The sequence below is a fragment of the Phytophthora parasitica genome, assembly GCF_000247585.1.
Source record: "Phytophthora parasitica INRA-310 unplaced genomic scaffold supercont2.61, whole genome shotgun sequence".
Lineage (NCBI taxonomy): Eukaryota > Oomycota > Peronosporomycetes > Peronosporales > Peronosporaceae > Phytophthora > Phytophthora nicotianae.
In genome coordinates this window covers 188,164-199,785 of record NW_008649047.1, presented here as the reverse complement: position 1 = coordinate 199,785, position 11,622 = coordinate 188,164, and the positions used below count along the sequence as shown (strand labels likewise).

Here is an 11,622-nt window from a genome sequence, read left to right as displayed (position 1 = left end):
TCTGAAAGGATGCATATCTGTTCGATGCGTCCATCGAACAGGCCCTTCGCGAAGCGCATCCAGTTCATGGCTGGAAGCGATGTCAACTCCGACGCACTCGTCGGACTTCGTTTTAGGTTTCGTCTCCAGATATGACCCGTATACATATTATGTCGCCCGGCAAGTTACGGAACAATTTACTGTCATTTTCCCTTCAGCTGAAATGATTCTTTAAACCATTTTAAAACTAAAACCCAGGACGAAAGCACGGCTTTGTAAAACACAACTCCTAACAAACTTTTTTCAGTGATATTTTGTCCTATACACGCCTTTTTTCGTTGGGGTTGACTTTAAGTAGAAAACTCCAAACTGCCATCCAATGCATTCAATCTAAATGAATTTATGGACGGGTAGAATTTTTTTTTTTAAGAAAGCTAACATTTTTCTGACAAAGAAATTAGGATTTTATTTTTACATTTTATTTTTTTAAAATTACAAATTGAAAATCTATTTTCTTTATTACTGGTATTGATTGTCTAGGCACAAAACTACGTTTGCAATGGCCACGATGTCGCCGAGCGTCACGTTAGGCTCCCTGCTCCTTCCAGAGATGAAGGTCGTCAGCGCTGAGAACTCTCGGCAGCTAGAGAAGCGCTTTACCTTCCTCTGGAGCTCGGCACATGCGCTGCTTCCCACCAGTCCCGCTCTGGCCAACCACATGATGTACGTTGCCCGAAAACGTGTACTAGCTAAATAATTGACCTAATAGCATTTTGGTAGCGCTTCCATGATGCAGTTAGCTCGATCGAGCCGAGCACACCTGCCCCAATCAGTGCTGGACTTCATTTGCGAGAACTGTGGAGGTCTCTTGGTGCCCAGCGTGTCGGCGGACGTGCGTGTGGTGCCACAAACCCGCAAGTCTCCGGCCAATCGTCGACTGGCTAGACAGCAGCGCCGCGCCCAGCAACAGAACGGCAGTAATGGCCCACGTCTTGTCCGTGAGACTTTGTCGACCGTTGTGGTGAGTTGACGAATAGTGTGTGAGTGTGAGTCATACATATTTTGACAATAATTATTATTGTGCAGAGGGTGTCGTGCCATCGATGCCAACATGCTAATGATCGACCTGGTGCGTCGACAATTCATAAAGCGAAGACCAAGAAACGTTCACGAGAAGAGCAGGAGACGGAGAGTGCTACAGCTGTAGAGACGAAGAAGTTGAAGGTGGACAGTGGTGAACGAGCAAAGACCGAGGAGGCAAAGACTTCCCCCGCTGCTGCTGCTCCGATTGAACTGAAGATAGCGCCTGCGAGTGCTTTTGCGCCGCCTTCGAGTCCGCCGCGGAAGCTTCTGGACGGACCGAAGCGGAAGAAAAAGAAGAAAAAGCCACAGCCAGATGCTGCCGTGGTTGCTGTCAAAAGCAGCCTCAATTCGTTTCTACAGGGTCTCCATTCGCGTAAGTAAAAAAAAAACTTACGCAGATTGCTGAGCTTTTTATTACGACGTGAGTTTTGTGAATTTGGATTTTACACGTGTGTCGACGCCCTCGAGAGCGAAGCAGTCAACGAGTCCAGCTTACTGAGCTGCGTACGGAAATCGTCGGTGCTGCTTTGCATGCTCCAAGACTGCATTGTTGAAGGATATCGAGCGCTTGTCGGTCTGGAATAGCTCTTGCGAGCGGAGTGATCTCGGTCGTCTTCTTCTTTTGCTTCCTCAAATTTGGCCAGCTTGGGAGTATGGCACCTCTCCAGCGCTAATCCTGCTGACTGGAGGTCGAGGCTAATATCAACATCGGCGGGATCCTCCTCCTTTGCCGTTGGCTTATCGATCTCCGGTTTCTGGTCTGGTTTCGGGTGAACATTTACGTCTTGTTCATCACCTGTCTGTGCTCGAGAACTACGTTCTTCAGCTTTCCGCTCCTTGGTTTCCCTTGCCAAAATTTGGTTTCGTTCTGTGGCTTTGAAGATTTTCCCCAAGATACTGAAAAGCTTCTCGCGTGGTGGGTCTTTCTGCTCCTCCAAAATCTACAAAGCGGGAAAGTACGATAAGCACCAAACAGCCTAACATCAAATCTCTCACGTACCCGTCGGGTATCTTGGATCGGCATTTGTACCATGACCAACGTATGGTTTTTCAAGAGACCGTCGTAGAATTGGAGAAACCCATCGACTGTGATGCAGTTCCCGTCCCAGAACAAGGCCTGCAGACTCTTGTTCTTAGGCAATACGGCACCGAGAACCTGAGCCAATGCGTCTCCACATTCGTTGCCAGTAACGTCAAGCATCTGTAGGTATGCGTGTGGCTTGGCTAATGCTTGGACTGCTGCCGTTATAATGTGTGTACCGAAAACATAAGAACCATCACATTTCAAACACAATTCCTTCAGACGCAGAGGCTTCGCGGCCGATGAGTGCGCGAAGAAAGATGCAGTCACAACTCCAGCGTCATTCGCTCCCAACCAACTCTGTATCTGGTTGTCGTTGCAGTCCAACGCACCCCCGAGTAACAGAGCTAAGGCATTCGCACCTGCCTGTTCAATCACACTCGGTTCCGACGGCGCCACGCCGTCACTATAGCACTTTTCATTCTGCCGTTGGCATTTCCGATGTGCTTCACGTTTGACAAAGCCATTTCCTTCCAGACTCAACGAGTCCAGAGTCTTACACCCTCGAATCGAGTGGAGCAGCAACAGAGCCTGAAGATACAAACAAGAGTCAGTAAGAAGTGGTGTAAATGCCAACCATCCCGCTTAAAAACGCACCGATTTATCGTGAAGACACGTGTGATCTAGCCGTAATGATGTTCGAGTAGCCCATGGTGATTCATCCAGAAGTTGAGCCAACACTTCAGCTCGATGGCCACTCAAGTCGTTATCACTTAGATCCACCATACAAGCCCAACTTCGATCAGTATTCGCGAACATTGGTGCTAAAATGTTACGCAAAAAATGTTTACGAAGACCATCGGCACGATGCACTGTGCCTCCGTTCCTTCGTGCAGCTGCTGTATGTGCCACCACAGCAGCTTCAGAGAGAGCTAGAAGCGTGCCTTCCTTTTGTAGCTGTGGAGGTAAGAATTTGTGGAAATGACGATAGCGCTTCATGCCACGCAGGAATATCGTAGCAAGACTTTGAGATTTACCCAAAATGACGCCGAGATCTTCACTTGCTTGTGTTCGCATCTGGTTGTACGACAGATCAAGCTGTAGAAGCGATGACTCATGGAGTAAAGTGTTCTGTTTAAGAGCTTGAACGAAGATATTAATGTCGAGCTGAGTTCGAGAAACATCGAGTCGTTGGAGAGCAAACGTCCCCGTGATCCAGGTAGCCAGAGTTTTCGTGCCTTCCAGACCGAGATGGTTCCCCGCGACGTTCAGCTCTAATAACGAAGCCGAAAACGCTGTGCTAGTCGTCAATGCTTCGAGTACTCGACAACAGGATATAGTTGTTAAGCCGCACCTTTCAAGCTGCAGAAGCTCCAGAGCATTCGGTAGTAATTGCAGAATTGTGGCTAGTTCAGCCGCCATCGTAACTGTAAACCGGTTGAAGGAGAAATCTAGACGCCGGAGCTTCATCTTCATCTCGTTTCCATTCTGTCGCATCGTGGATTGAAGCACAACTTGTTGGAGGATACGCAACGCTCGAACTGATAGCTGTACGTTGGTCAGAGTGAAGCCTTCGATTGTACATTGTGGCGAGAGCAGAGCCTGGAACAGCGTAGTCAAGCTTGCTTGACCCATTGCTAGGTCACTTATGATGATATCGGTAAAGTAACTCGAGCGTTCAAGCGTCCGTGCAAGAGCTTGAATCTCTTTGGACTGGAAATTAGTCACTGAACGGGAGGAAGACGGAAAGCATGCGTCCACAATAGAGCGAGCAAAAGAGTGAAATGGAGTCGCTGAGAGGTCCTGGTGGTAGCCGTCAACGCCAGGCGGGAAGCCGAGACAATACTGGAAATCCATGCATCCAGTCGTGGTAGCACATTCTTCGATACGAACTGGTACACTATCGCGAAAGCGAACGCCCAGATCGTCGCAAAAAGCATGATAAGCCGACGCCATAGCAGCAAAAGTCGAGTTTTGGCTGGTGGAGTCTGCAGTCTTCTCTTCGTTCTGATTTTGGTCTTGTGATTGTGTAACATCACTTTCGTCCGGGAAAAACTCGTGCCAGTGACAGTCAGGCGGGAGCGTCACTGGTGGCATTTTCTGTTGCGGAAAGGTAAGTCGAAGTGCGTACAGTAATCGTTGCAGAAGTCGTACGACGTTCTCGGTGTGTACCCCTGGGTCAAAATGTAGCATCACGGAGGCTTCGCTTCCAGCCCCCTGCTTTGGTAGAATAACTAGTCGAATGGAGATCGTAGAAGAGTTGTCCGGTGTCGATGAAGCAGGGTCTGGTCGAAGTGCAGTGAGCTTCTGCACGTGCATCAGTTGAAACTCTCGACGGAGAGAAAGCGCTTTGCTAAACGTTTTCTTGTGCTTCAAAACCCACAAACGCAATGCCGAGATCACCAATAGTCTTGGACGGAACTTGGATCCAGACTTGTGTAACATCACCCACTTCATCAGCAATGGAGTGTCACTGCGACCTGTGAAAAGTTTCTCGATTGCTGCAGTGTCTTGTAAGCTTAACTCGATGTAGCTGAGTCGGTTGATAGGCCATGACGTCGAGTCGATCGTGGATTCCTCTTCATCACCAGCGTCAGCAGTCTTCATGATGACAGCGAGAAGAATAAGTGAAAGGCTGATAACCTTTGCTCGGTTAGTACTTGAGGCGTTTGTTGAGTAAATATAGCTTGATAACGGACCAAGATGCATCGCAGAACCTGAATTAATCTGATAACAACACAACATAAAAAACAAGAAAATACAATTACAGGTTTCCTGCTCACACTCGAGCACTGCGTTCATCCATCACACCTTGCGAAGTGCTCGCAACGGACGCAAGCAACACCAGCGAAGTGAGTGGCTCGGTCTTCATCGTGGACGTGCATTTCAAGCAACGTGGCGACAATGTCAGTGTTGGCGATCTCTCGAGTTTCGTAGTTTTGGTGGGGGAGCAGGTAGCACCCAGCTCGCGGGTTGTTCGTCTTCGTCGGCGTTTCTTCACTTGCTTGTTTCTGGGGGTTTTGAGCTTGGTATTTGTGCGACGTGAAGTTTGCAGTCGCTGGAGGTTGATTTGGGTGGCGAATTTCTTTTTGAAGTACCATGGTCGGAATTTCTCGAGGTCGCTGCCGTGTGTGCGCTTCAGCGTCTTGAGACGCTGACGAAGCGCATTTTTGCTCTTCTTGGTACCTTTCATCAGCTGTGTCAGTTTATCCCACAGAATATTTTGGTTGTTGCGTGAGAACTCGAGCGCCAACTGGACAAGCTGCCGATCTTCGTCGTCAGTGAAATCCGACATCGTGTCGTAGCTTTGTCGTCACCGCAGCGCAAAAGGAGAATGAACTCATTGATGGCTCTTGACTACGTGGTCAATCTCCATCAAGTCAAATACAGAAAATGAACATCCTAGGGTCGACTAACGTTAGTTGAAGTCGTACCAATCAGATTGGCAACTCATCTTTCCACTGAGCCTCGTCTCAGTGGCGTTGAACCAAGATCCAGATGCCTTCAAAACAGCACAAGCATTCGAGCAAAGTGGTGGGTTTAATACGAGTTGAAACATCATCTATGCATTACTATAGCATAACACCTTCGGTTGACCGCTGTCGGCGAACGGATACCTGTCCTTATGTAAACAGTGTCTGCCAGATGGAGGGCTTGACCCAGTTATAGTCGTTACGATGGACAGCCTGTAGAACGAGGCAGTAAATCGTTAGTCAGAGCGGTGCAAAGTCATTAGAACGAGACAATAAGGCAGATGTACCTCTTCAGCTTGTGACAGCAACTTCTGCAGCACAGCACGGTGACGTTCAGAAAGCGGAGGCGGCTCCGTCACAGTAGTCGCACTTGATGCGCGTTCCTTCTGCTCTCGGATCTTCTTTTGTGCACGCTCAACGTCGAAGAGAGACTCAAAATACTTCAGCTGAGTGTACAGTGCGCTGTCCGGGTACTCGAGAGTCGTTGTTGCTCTGCAACCAGCGGCCGAGCAGATGTTTCCATTTCCACGGAGCGATTGCTTTTGTGTCCGCGTCTTGCACGTCACGTCCGAGCAAACTGTCCACGCCTCGTAATATTTCTTCGTCGCTTGTCGCGTCGCAATATGAAGACGGTTTGAAAGAACAGCTTGGAGATCGTCACCCACGTTGCCGTAAATTCCCTCCTTGTCGAAGCCCCAAAAATCCGCTTTGCACACGGGACAAAGCAGTCCACTAGATAGTGAGCTGTCCTTCTCGGAGGTACCAAAGACACCGGGGAAAGCGCTCGCCATTTTGCATCGGTCACAAGTGATCTCCAACGGAACACAGTCCTTGAATCGGTCTGCATCGGTCTGTAAAACACTGGGAATGGCATCACCGCCGTCGTTCTCTTCGAAATGGTTGGCAGAGTGCGAGAACTTGGCTGTATCCAGACCCAAGCAGTGAGCCAGTTGCGGACTTGAGGTTCCTTCAATGTGCGCACACAAACGGTTAACTGGCGGATGGATCTGGGACTCGAGGTACCACTCGACGTCGAGGTTCAGCTTCCCGTTAGCACGCTTCACTTCGTCCGGATGGTAAGCACGACGACCGCTTCCAGGTTCTTCCTCTTTGCAAAGCACGTACGGGATGTGAGTACCTGCTCCAACTGGCTTGCCTAAAGCACGCAAAGCGATTGCTACTTGGACATGATATTGCTTCGCCCGATCGGGATATTGCTCAGGTTGCTTGTTCAAGCTCTTCGTGATGACGTACTGTTCAATTGGCTCCTTTCCGGAGCGCATGCGTTCCGCCACTTGCTCCAGATGTTCATGAATACTCTCCACCACATCGTCACGCGAGTTTCCAGACAAGATGAAGTCGAGAACCTCATTACCCACCGCCTTGGAGATGACGCACCAATCACGACGCACCATGTCAAGACCCTTGACTTCCTTGTCAAACGTAGGCTCGCTGTTAGGCCGTTCCTTCAACACCAGCGCAGCATATTTCTTCTTGTTCAGCAGCAGAATACGCTTGAAAATGTAGTCCACCTCTAGTTCCAGCAGCTTGAAATGCTTGTTACATTGAGCCTGGATCTCACGACCAATGCGTTTGGCCTCGTCGAGGGTCTCGGTGCGCGAATCGACCATGATGGAGTCCGTATCACCGTAAATCACGTCGTAGCCACATTCTTGTTCTGCCACCTCCTTAGCGCGCTGCAGGGTCTGTCGACCAGTCGATGTAATCAACGCAGCGATGGGCTTGGCGTAGAATCGCGAAAATCGGAAACCCAAACAACCGTACATGGAGTTTGCTGTCAGTTTGATGGCCTTCTGACGAATATCGAGCATGTTGGCCTTCTCGACGTTGCCCTCCTTCTGCTCAATCTTCAGCTGTTGCTTCACTTGCTTACGGGATTCAAGCAAACGCTTGATCACAGCTGGCAGAATGCCAGGCTCACTCGCGCTACTGGGTAGAGCTGGGATCTCCGAGTCAGCACTTGCGTCAGCGTTATCGAGATTTTGGTCCATATCTTCGTCGTCCACGACCTCATCATTCTCAGGCTGGGGCATCGGCTTCGATTTTTTCTTCTTCTTAGAAGAAGAAGGAGCTCCAGTCACGTCTTCGTTTAGCTGTCTCTCGACAGTAGTGAAGCAGATATTGTATTCCTACAGTTTGACAGAAATGACGGGGTTAGTAACAATAATAGCGCATTAGCAGGGCAAAACACGTACTCGGATGATGGACGGATACAAACTCATGAAATCCAGCAGCACCACGAAGTTGTCGTACAGTCCCTTCTTCGGTGCAAACACCATACCACCAGCATACGACGCTTCTCGCCTCTTGTTTGACTTGTCAGCTTCAGTTCTCGTTTTGAACTTCTCCGGCACGATAAATTTATTCTTCGAGCGGCTAAATTCATGAAGCAAAAGATATTCGATTCGTTCAGCACGCTTGTTGGCTTCGAGCGTGCGCGTCCACAAGTAACCACACAAGTTAGCAAGCTGCTTCGATAGGGGCAGGATTTCGAGCTTGTGCATCAAATGGAGCACGAACATGGCGTCGTCTAGCGTATGACGAAGGAACTTGACGAAATTGTCAGGACCACCAAGAAGAATTTGAGGAATCTCGGTCATCTCGACATCCAATCGCTGCTTGTGCAGAAGTCGTTCCACCAAGTACGAGAGTGTATAGTTGTTCTGCGAGGGCAGCAACTCTTTCGACGACACATACGTATCACAGAAAAGTCGGCCGTTTACCATATCGTCCATCCTGTACTCATTCCAGCCTTCGCCTACATTCATAGGATTGAGACGACCACGGCGAAGTCGCGTCAGCTTGGACCACAGACCACCGAGCTTGAAGTTGTCAATACGAGAGATCAGCAACTCCAACGCGTACTTGTGCAAATTATGGCCGACAATAACGTCGGGATCTTCTAGCTGAACACGCGTGAGGAAGTAGCTGAGCATTACACGCTCGTTGATCTCCACACGTAGCCGCTCGCTGTTGATACCGAGCACTCCATTCTCCATCTTCATACCGAAGCGGTCGTCTCTCTGAACTGCTTCAGCGTAGGCCTGAGGAAAGCCGTTGTTCTCGTCTAGCGGACGAATAGCAGTGAAGTGTGAGAGAGTGTGCCGTGCGCCCTTGGTTCCCTTGCCAGCGCCCTCTGCACTAATACCAGTCTCCGTGATCGCTGAAAGCGCAACCACCTCGTGCTTGCCAGTGTTAGGATTGCAGACACTCTTGAGACTGAGACTCATCACTGTTAGAGGAGGTGGCGACATACCGCCGGCAATGGGGCTCACATTCTTGGGGTCAAAAGTCTCAAACTCCATCTTGCAGAAGCTGACGCCTTCGGTGCATTTCCGGACGCCCTTGATCTCAACCCATCCCGGTCCTAAGAGCCGACGAGTAAGCAGGAAATTCTCCAGCGGTCTGGTGAAAGCTCCACAAATGCGAGAGAACGTTTTGCCGCCACGCGAGCAAAAATCTGACGGTGGAGCTGGGTATCTAGCAGGGTATTTTACCTTCAGAAACAGGTTCTTACCACGTGGAATGTTCGCCTCTTCAAAGGCGTAGTTGCGTTCCACAAGTTTGGTCCTGAAAACCTCCTGGTCACGTCTGTTAGTGATGCAGGACGGGATTAAAACGTTGTGGATCTCCTCGTGCATCTTCATCCACGCTTCTTGCTGCTCAGCCTTACTCAGTTCGATCAATGGAGTGCCCTTGGGGACGAGATACATGTATCTCTGCAAGTTGTTGACAACCACACAGCAACTTCTGAACGTGGGCGGCTGCTTGGAGCCTTCAGGGCTCGGGATCTTCATCTTACCGATCAGGTAGATCTTGCCTGGGCGTTCGCGGACTTCCACTGCATCCATCCAGTACATCTGGATCGAATCTGCAGCGCTAGGTAGAGATTCAGGCTCTGCATCGTCCGCTGAGGCATCCATCGGGACGTTTGAGTCATTGCCGGCAACTTGCCACCATTCGGCCACTTCATTCGACGGCACTGAGCTCATCGTTACATCTTCTGGTAGCTTCGGCTCCACAGGAGCAGCCAAAGCTCTCGCAGTTGGTGCAGAAGTCTGCAGACGCTGTTCACGTGCTTTCCGAAGCATCATCTCTCGTTTACTCATAATCGGCTTAGCAGGTTCCTCCTGCTTAGGAGCTTCTTCAGCTTCAGTACTAGTCTCACGCTCCTCATCGGCACAAGCCTCTTGCATCGGCTCGTCCTCATCGGGTTCGTACGCGTTGTCACCATAATCCACAGTATCTTCCTCCTCTGCAGTGTTATCTTTACTCACAAACGACGAGGTATTAGCCGAGAACGGTTTCCTGGCATTGAATCCCGATGTTCTGCTCGAGAACGTCGACGATCCCGTCGAGTACGACATGGGTCTCGCATAGGCAGCCCTAGACTCCGTGGGATTACTCGTAAGATCGTCCAACATGCTATCGAGATCGATATCTTGCTTAGCACTAGCTCTCTTGACACCTCCGGGGGCAGCGCCATTGGTCTTAGCTTTACTGGAGGACGCGGAGAAGAACATGTTGGTGATCTTCTGTCCTTCTCCTCCTCCGAGCTTAGCACGCTGCATCTTCTTGGCTCGTCGGACGTATGACGAGGACAGAGCGCCAGCGCTGCGTTTCTTACCAACTGAGTCGTCGTCGTCTTGGGCTGTTCCCGTGTCCTCCGGGTCGGATTCGAAGAACTGTTCCTCTCCATCGTCATAGTAGCCCATCTCACCGTCATCGTTTTCCACGAAGGGCAGGCCCTGACGACGCTGGTGGACCAGCTCCTCATACTCCTGTTCCGTTACGGCCTTGTAGATACTCTCTTCCTGCGGTTTATACTGCGCCAGACGACTGGAACTGGCAGCTTCTTCTACTGCCCCACCCTCACGCATACGCTTGATCTCCTCTAGCGCGTGCTTGCGGCTCGAGCTGCTGCGGCGAGAGCCCGCACCCGCGCGCCGTGAGCTCATGGTCGCTTGCTTGACGTCTCCCAATGCGGAATGGTGGTCCGCGCGCGCGCCAAAAAAGGAAACCTGCGATTCATATCGTATAACGAATACCCTACTAAATCGATAGTGCGGTAGCGATAACATTTTAACAGAAAAGGTTAAGATCTAAACGTAATATCTAGTAGGGATGTGTGAGTTTATAATACTATTGTTTTGACCAATGAGATGTTTTGGCGGATCCAATTTCCCACCACTTCACAATTATTTTTATTATTTTTGAGAAGGGTCGCGTGTAAAGATGGCTTCGGCGATGGCGACTAAACGGCTGCGTAAGGAGTACTTGGCGCTGCAGCGGAACCCCGTAGAGAACATCCGCGCGGCGCCACTGGAGAAGAACATTCTGGAGTGGCACTATGTGATCACCGGGACGGAGGGCACGCCCTACGAGGGGGGATTCTACCACGGAAAGCTCAAGTTTCCGCCCGAGTACCCCATGAAGCCTCCGTCCGTGATCATGTGCACGCCCAACGGCCGCTTCGAGATCAACCGTCGTATTTGCCTCAGCATGTCGGACTTCCACCCGGAGACGTGGAACCCGCTCTGGGCTGTTGGCTCCATCCTCACGGGGCTCTACTCCTTCATGGTACGTGGGTGACGTTGGCATTGTAGTAGTGCGGAGATATTTACATGGTCACACTGTTGTTGCTGCTGCAGCTTGAGGACAAAATCACTACTGGAAGTATCCAAACGACGGAGGAAGATGTAAGATACAAGTTGAGAGTTTGTTTTGGCGACAACTTCGTTGGTATTAATTATCGTGTTGCTGGCAGAAACGAGCGTTTGCAGCGGGTTCTCTCCAGTACAACTGCAAGGACAAGAACTTCCGCACGCTGTTCGCCGACTTGGTGGAGTTGCAGCGTGAGAAGGAGAAGGCGACCAAGGAACCAGAAATCATCGTGATTGACTAGCTCAGAACCTGCAAGCTGTCTAGCTTCTGGTATACATGTAGTTGCTCTTTGCAGTAAAGATTAATCCACGTATTTGCCGCTAATATGCTGTCGCGTCACATAGTGTATCCATTGATGATTGGCTCTATCATAACAGTACA

The 11,622-nt window shown here is 50.1% G+C and overlaps 4 protein-coding genes across 4 annotated transcripts; 2 read left to right on the top strand and 2 right to left on the bottom strand.

Moving 5' to 3' along the window:
- Nucleotides 1–472: 472 nt before the first annotated feature.
- On the top strand, nucleotides 473–4,751 carry PPTG_16984 (hypothetical protein). Its single transcript, XM_008914570.1, has 3 exons — nucleotides 473–702; nucleotides 760–1,000; nucleotides 1,066–4,751. Exons 1-3 carry the CDS (start codon nucleotides 539–541, stop codon nucleotides 1,441–1,443), a joined length of 783 nt encoding a protein of 260 aa, XP_008912818.1. The 5' UTR covers nucleotides 473–538; the 3' UTR covers nucleotides 1,444–4,751.
- On the bottom strand, nucleotides 1,506–4,885 carry PPTG_16983 (hypothetical protein; the record flags this gene model as incomplete). Its single annotated transcript, XM_008914569.1, has 3 exons — nucleotides 1,506–2,003; nucleotides 2,063–2,674; nucleotides 2,741–4,885. The coding sequence occupies 3 exons, from the start codon at nucleotides 4,883–4,885 to the stop codon at nucleotides 1,506–1,508; spliced, it is 3,255 nt and encodes a 1,084-aa protein (XP_008912817.1).
- An 821-nt stretch (nucleotides 4,886–5,706) lies between these two features.
- Nucleotides 5,707–10,535, bottom strand: PPTG_16982 (hypothetical protein; the record flags this gene model as incomplete). Its single annotated transcript, XM_008914568.1, has 3 exons — nucleotides 5,707–5,769; nucleotides 5,844–7,706; nucleotides 7,773–10,535. 3 exons carry the CDS (start codon nucleotides 10,533–10,535, stop codon nucleotides 5,707–5,709), a joined length of 4,689 nt encoding a protein of 1,562 aa, XP_008912816.1.
- A 253-nt stretch (nucleotides 10,536–10,788) lies between these two features.
- PPTG_16981 (hypothetical protein) lies at nucleotides 10,789–11,567 on the top strand. Its single transcript, XM_008914567.1, has 3 exons — nucleotides 10,789–11,157; nucleotides 11,229–11,276; nucleotides 11,345–11,567. Exons 1-3 carry the CDS (start codon nucleotides 10,813–10,815, stop codon nucleotides 11,480–11,482), a joined length of 531 nt encoding a protein of 176 aa, XP_008912815.1. The 5' UTR covers nucleotides 10,789–10,812; the 3' UTR covers nucleotides 11,483–11,567.
- The last annotated feature ends 55 nt before the right edge of the window (nucleotides 11,568–11,622 follow it).

Bases quoted from the DNA above. Each gene is read 5' to 3' on its own strand.
- PPTG_16984 (XM_008914570.1), top strand. From the start codon at position 539: ATGGCCACGATGTCGCCGAGCGTCACGTTAGGCTCCCTGCTCCTTCCA. The intron at 703-759 runs GTACGTTGCCCG...GCATTTTGGTAG, and splicing joins GCTCTGGCCAACCACATGAT to CGCTTCCATGATGCAGTTAG. The intron at 1,001-1,065 runs GTGAGTTGACGA...ATTATTGTGCAG, and splicing joins AGACTTTGTCGACCGTTGTG to AGGGTGTCGTGCCATCGATG.
- PPTG_16981 (XM_008914567.1), top strand. From the start codon at position 10,813: ATGGCTTCGGCGATGGCGACTAAACGGCTGCGTAAGGAGTACTTGGCG. The intron at 11,158-11,228 runs GTACGTGGGTGA...TTGCTGCTGCAG, and splicing joins CGGGGCTCTACTCCTTCATG to CTTGAGGACAAAATCACTAC. The intron at 11,277-11,344 runs GTAAGATACAAG...TGTTGCTGGCAG, and splicing joins TCCAAACGACGGAGGAAGAT to AAACGAGCGTTTGCAGCGGG.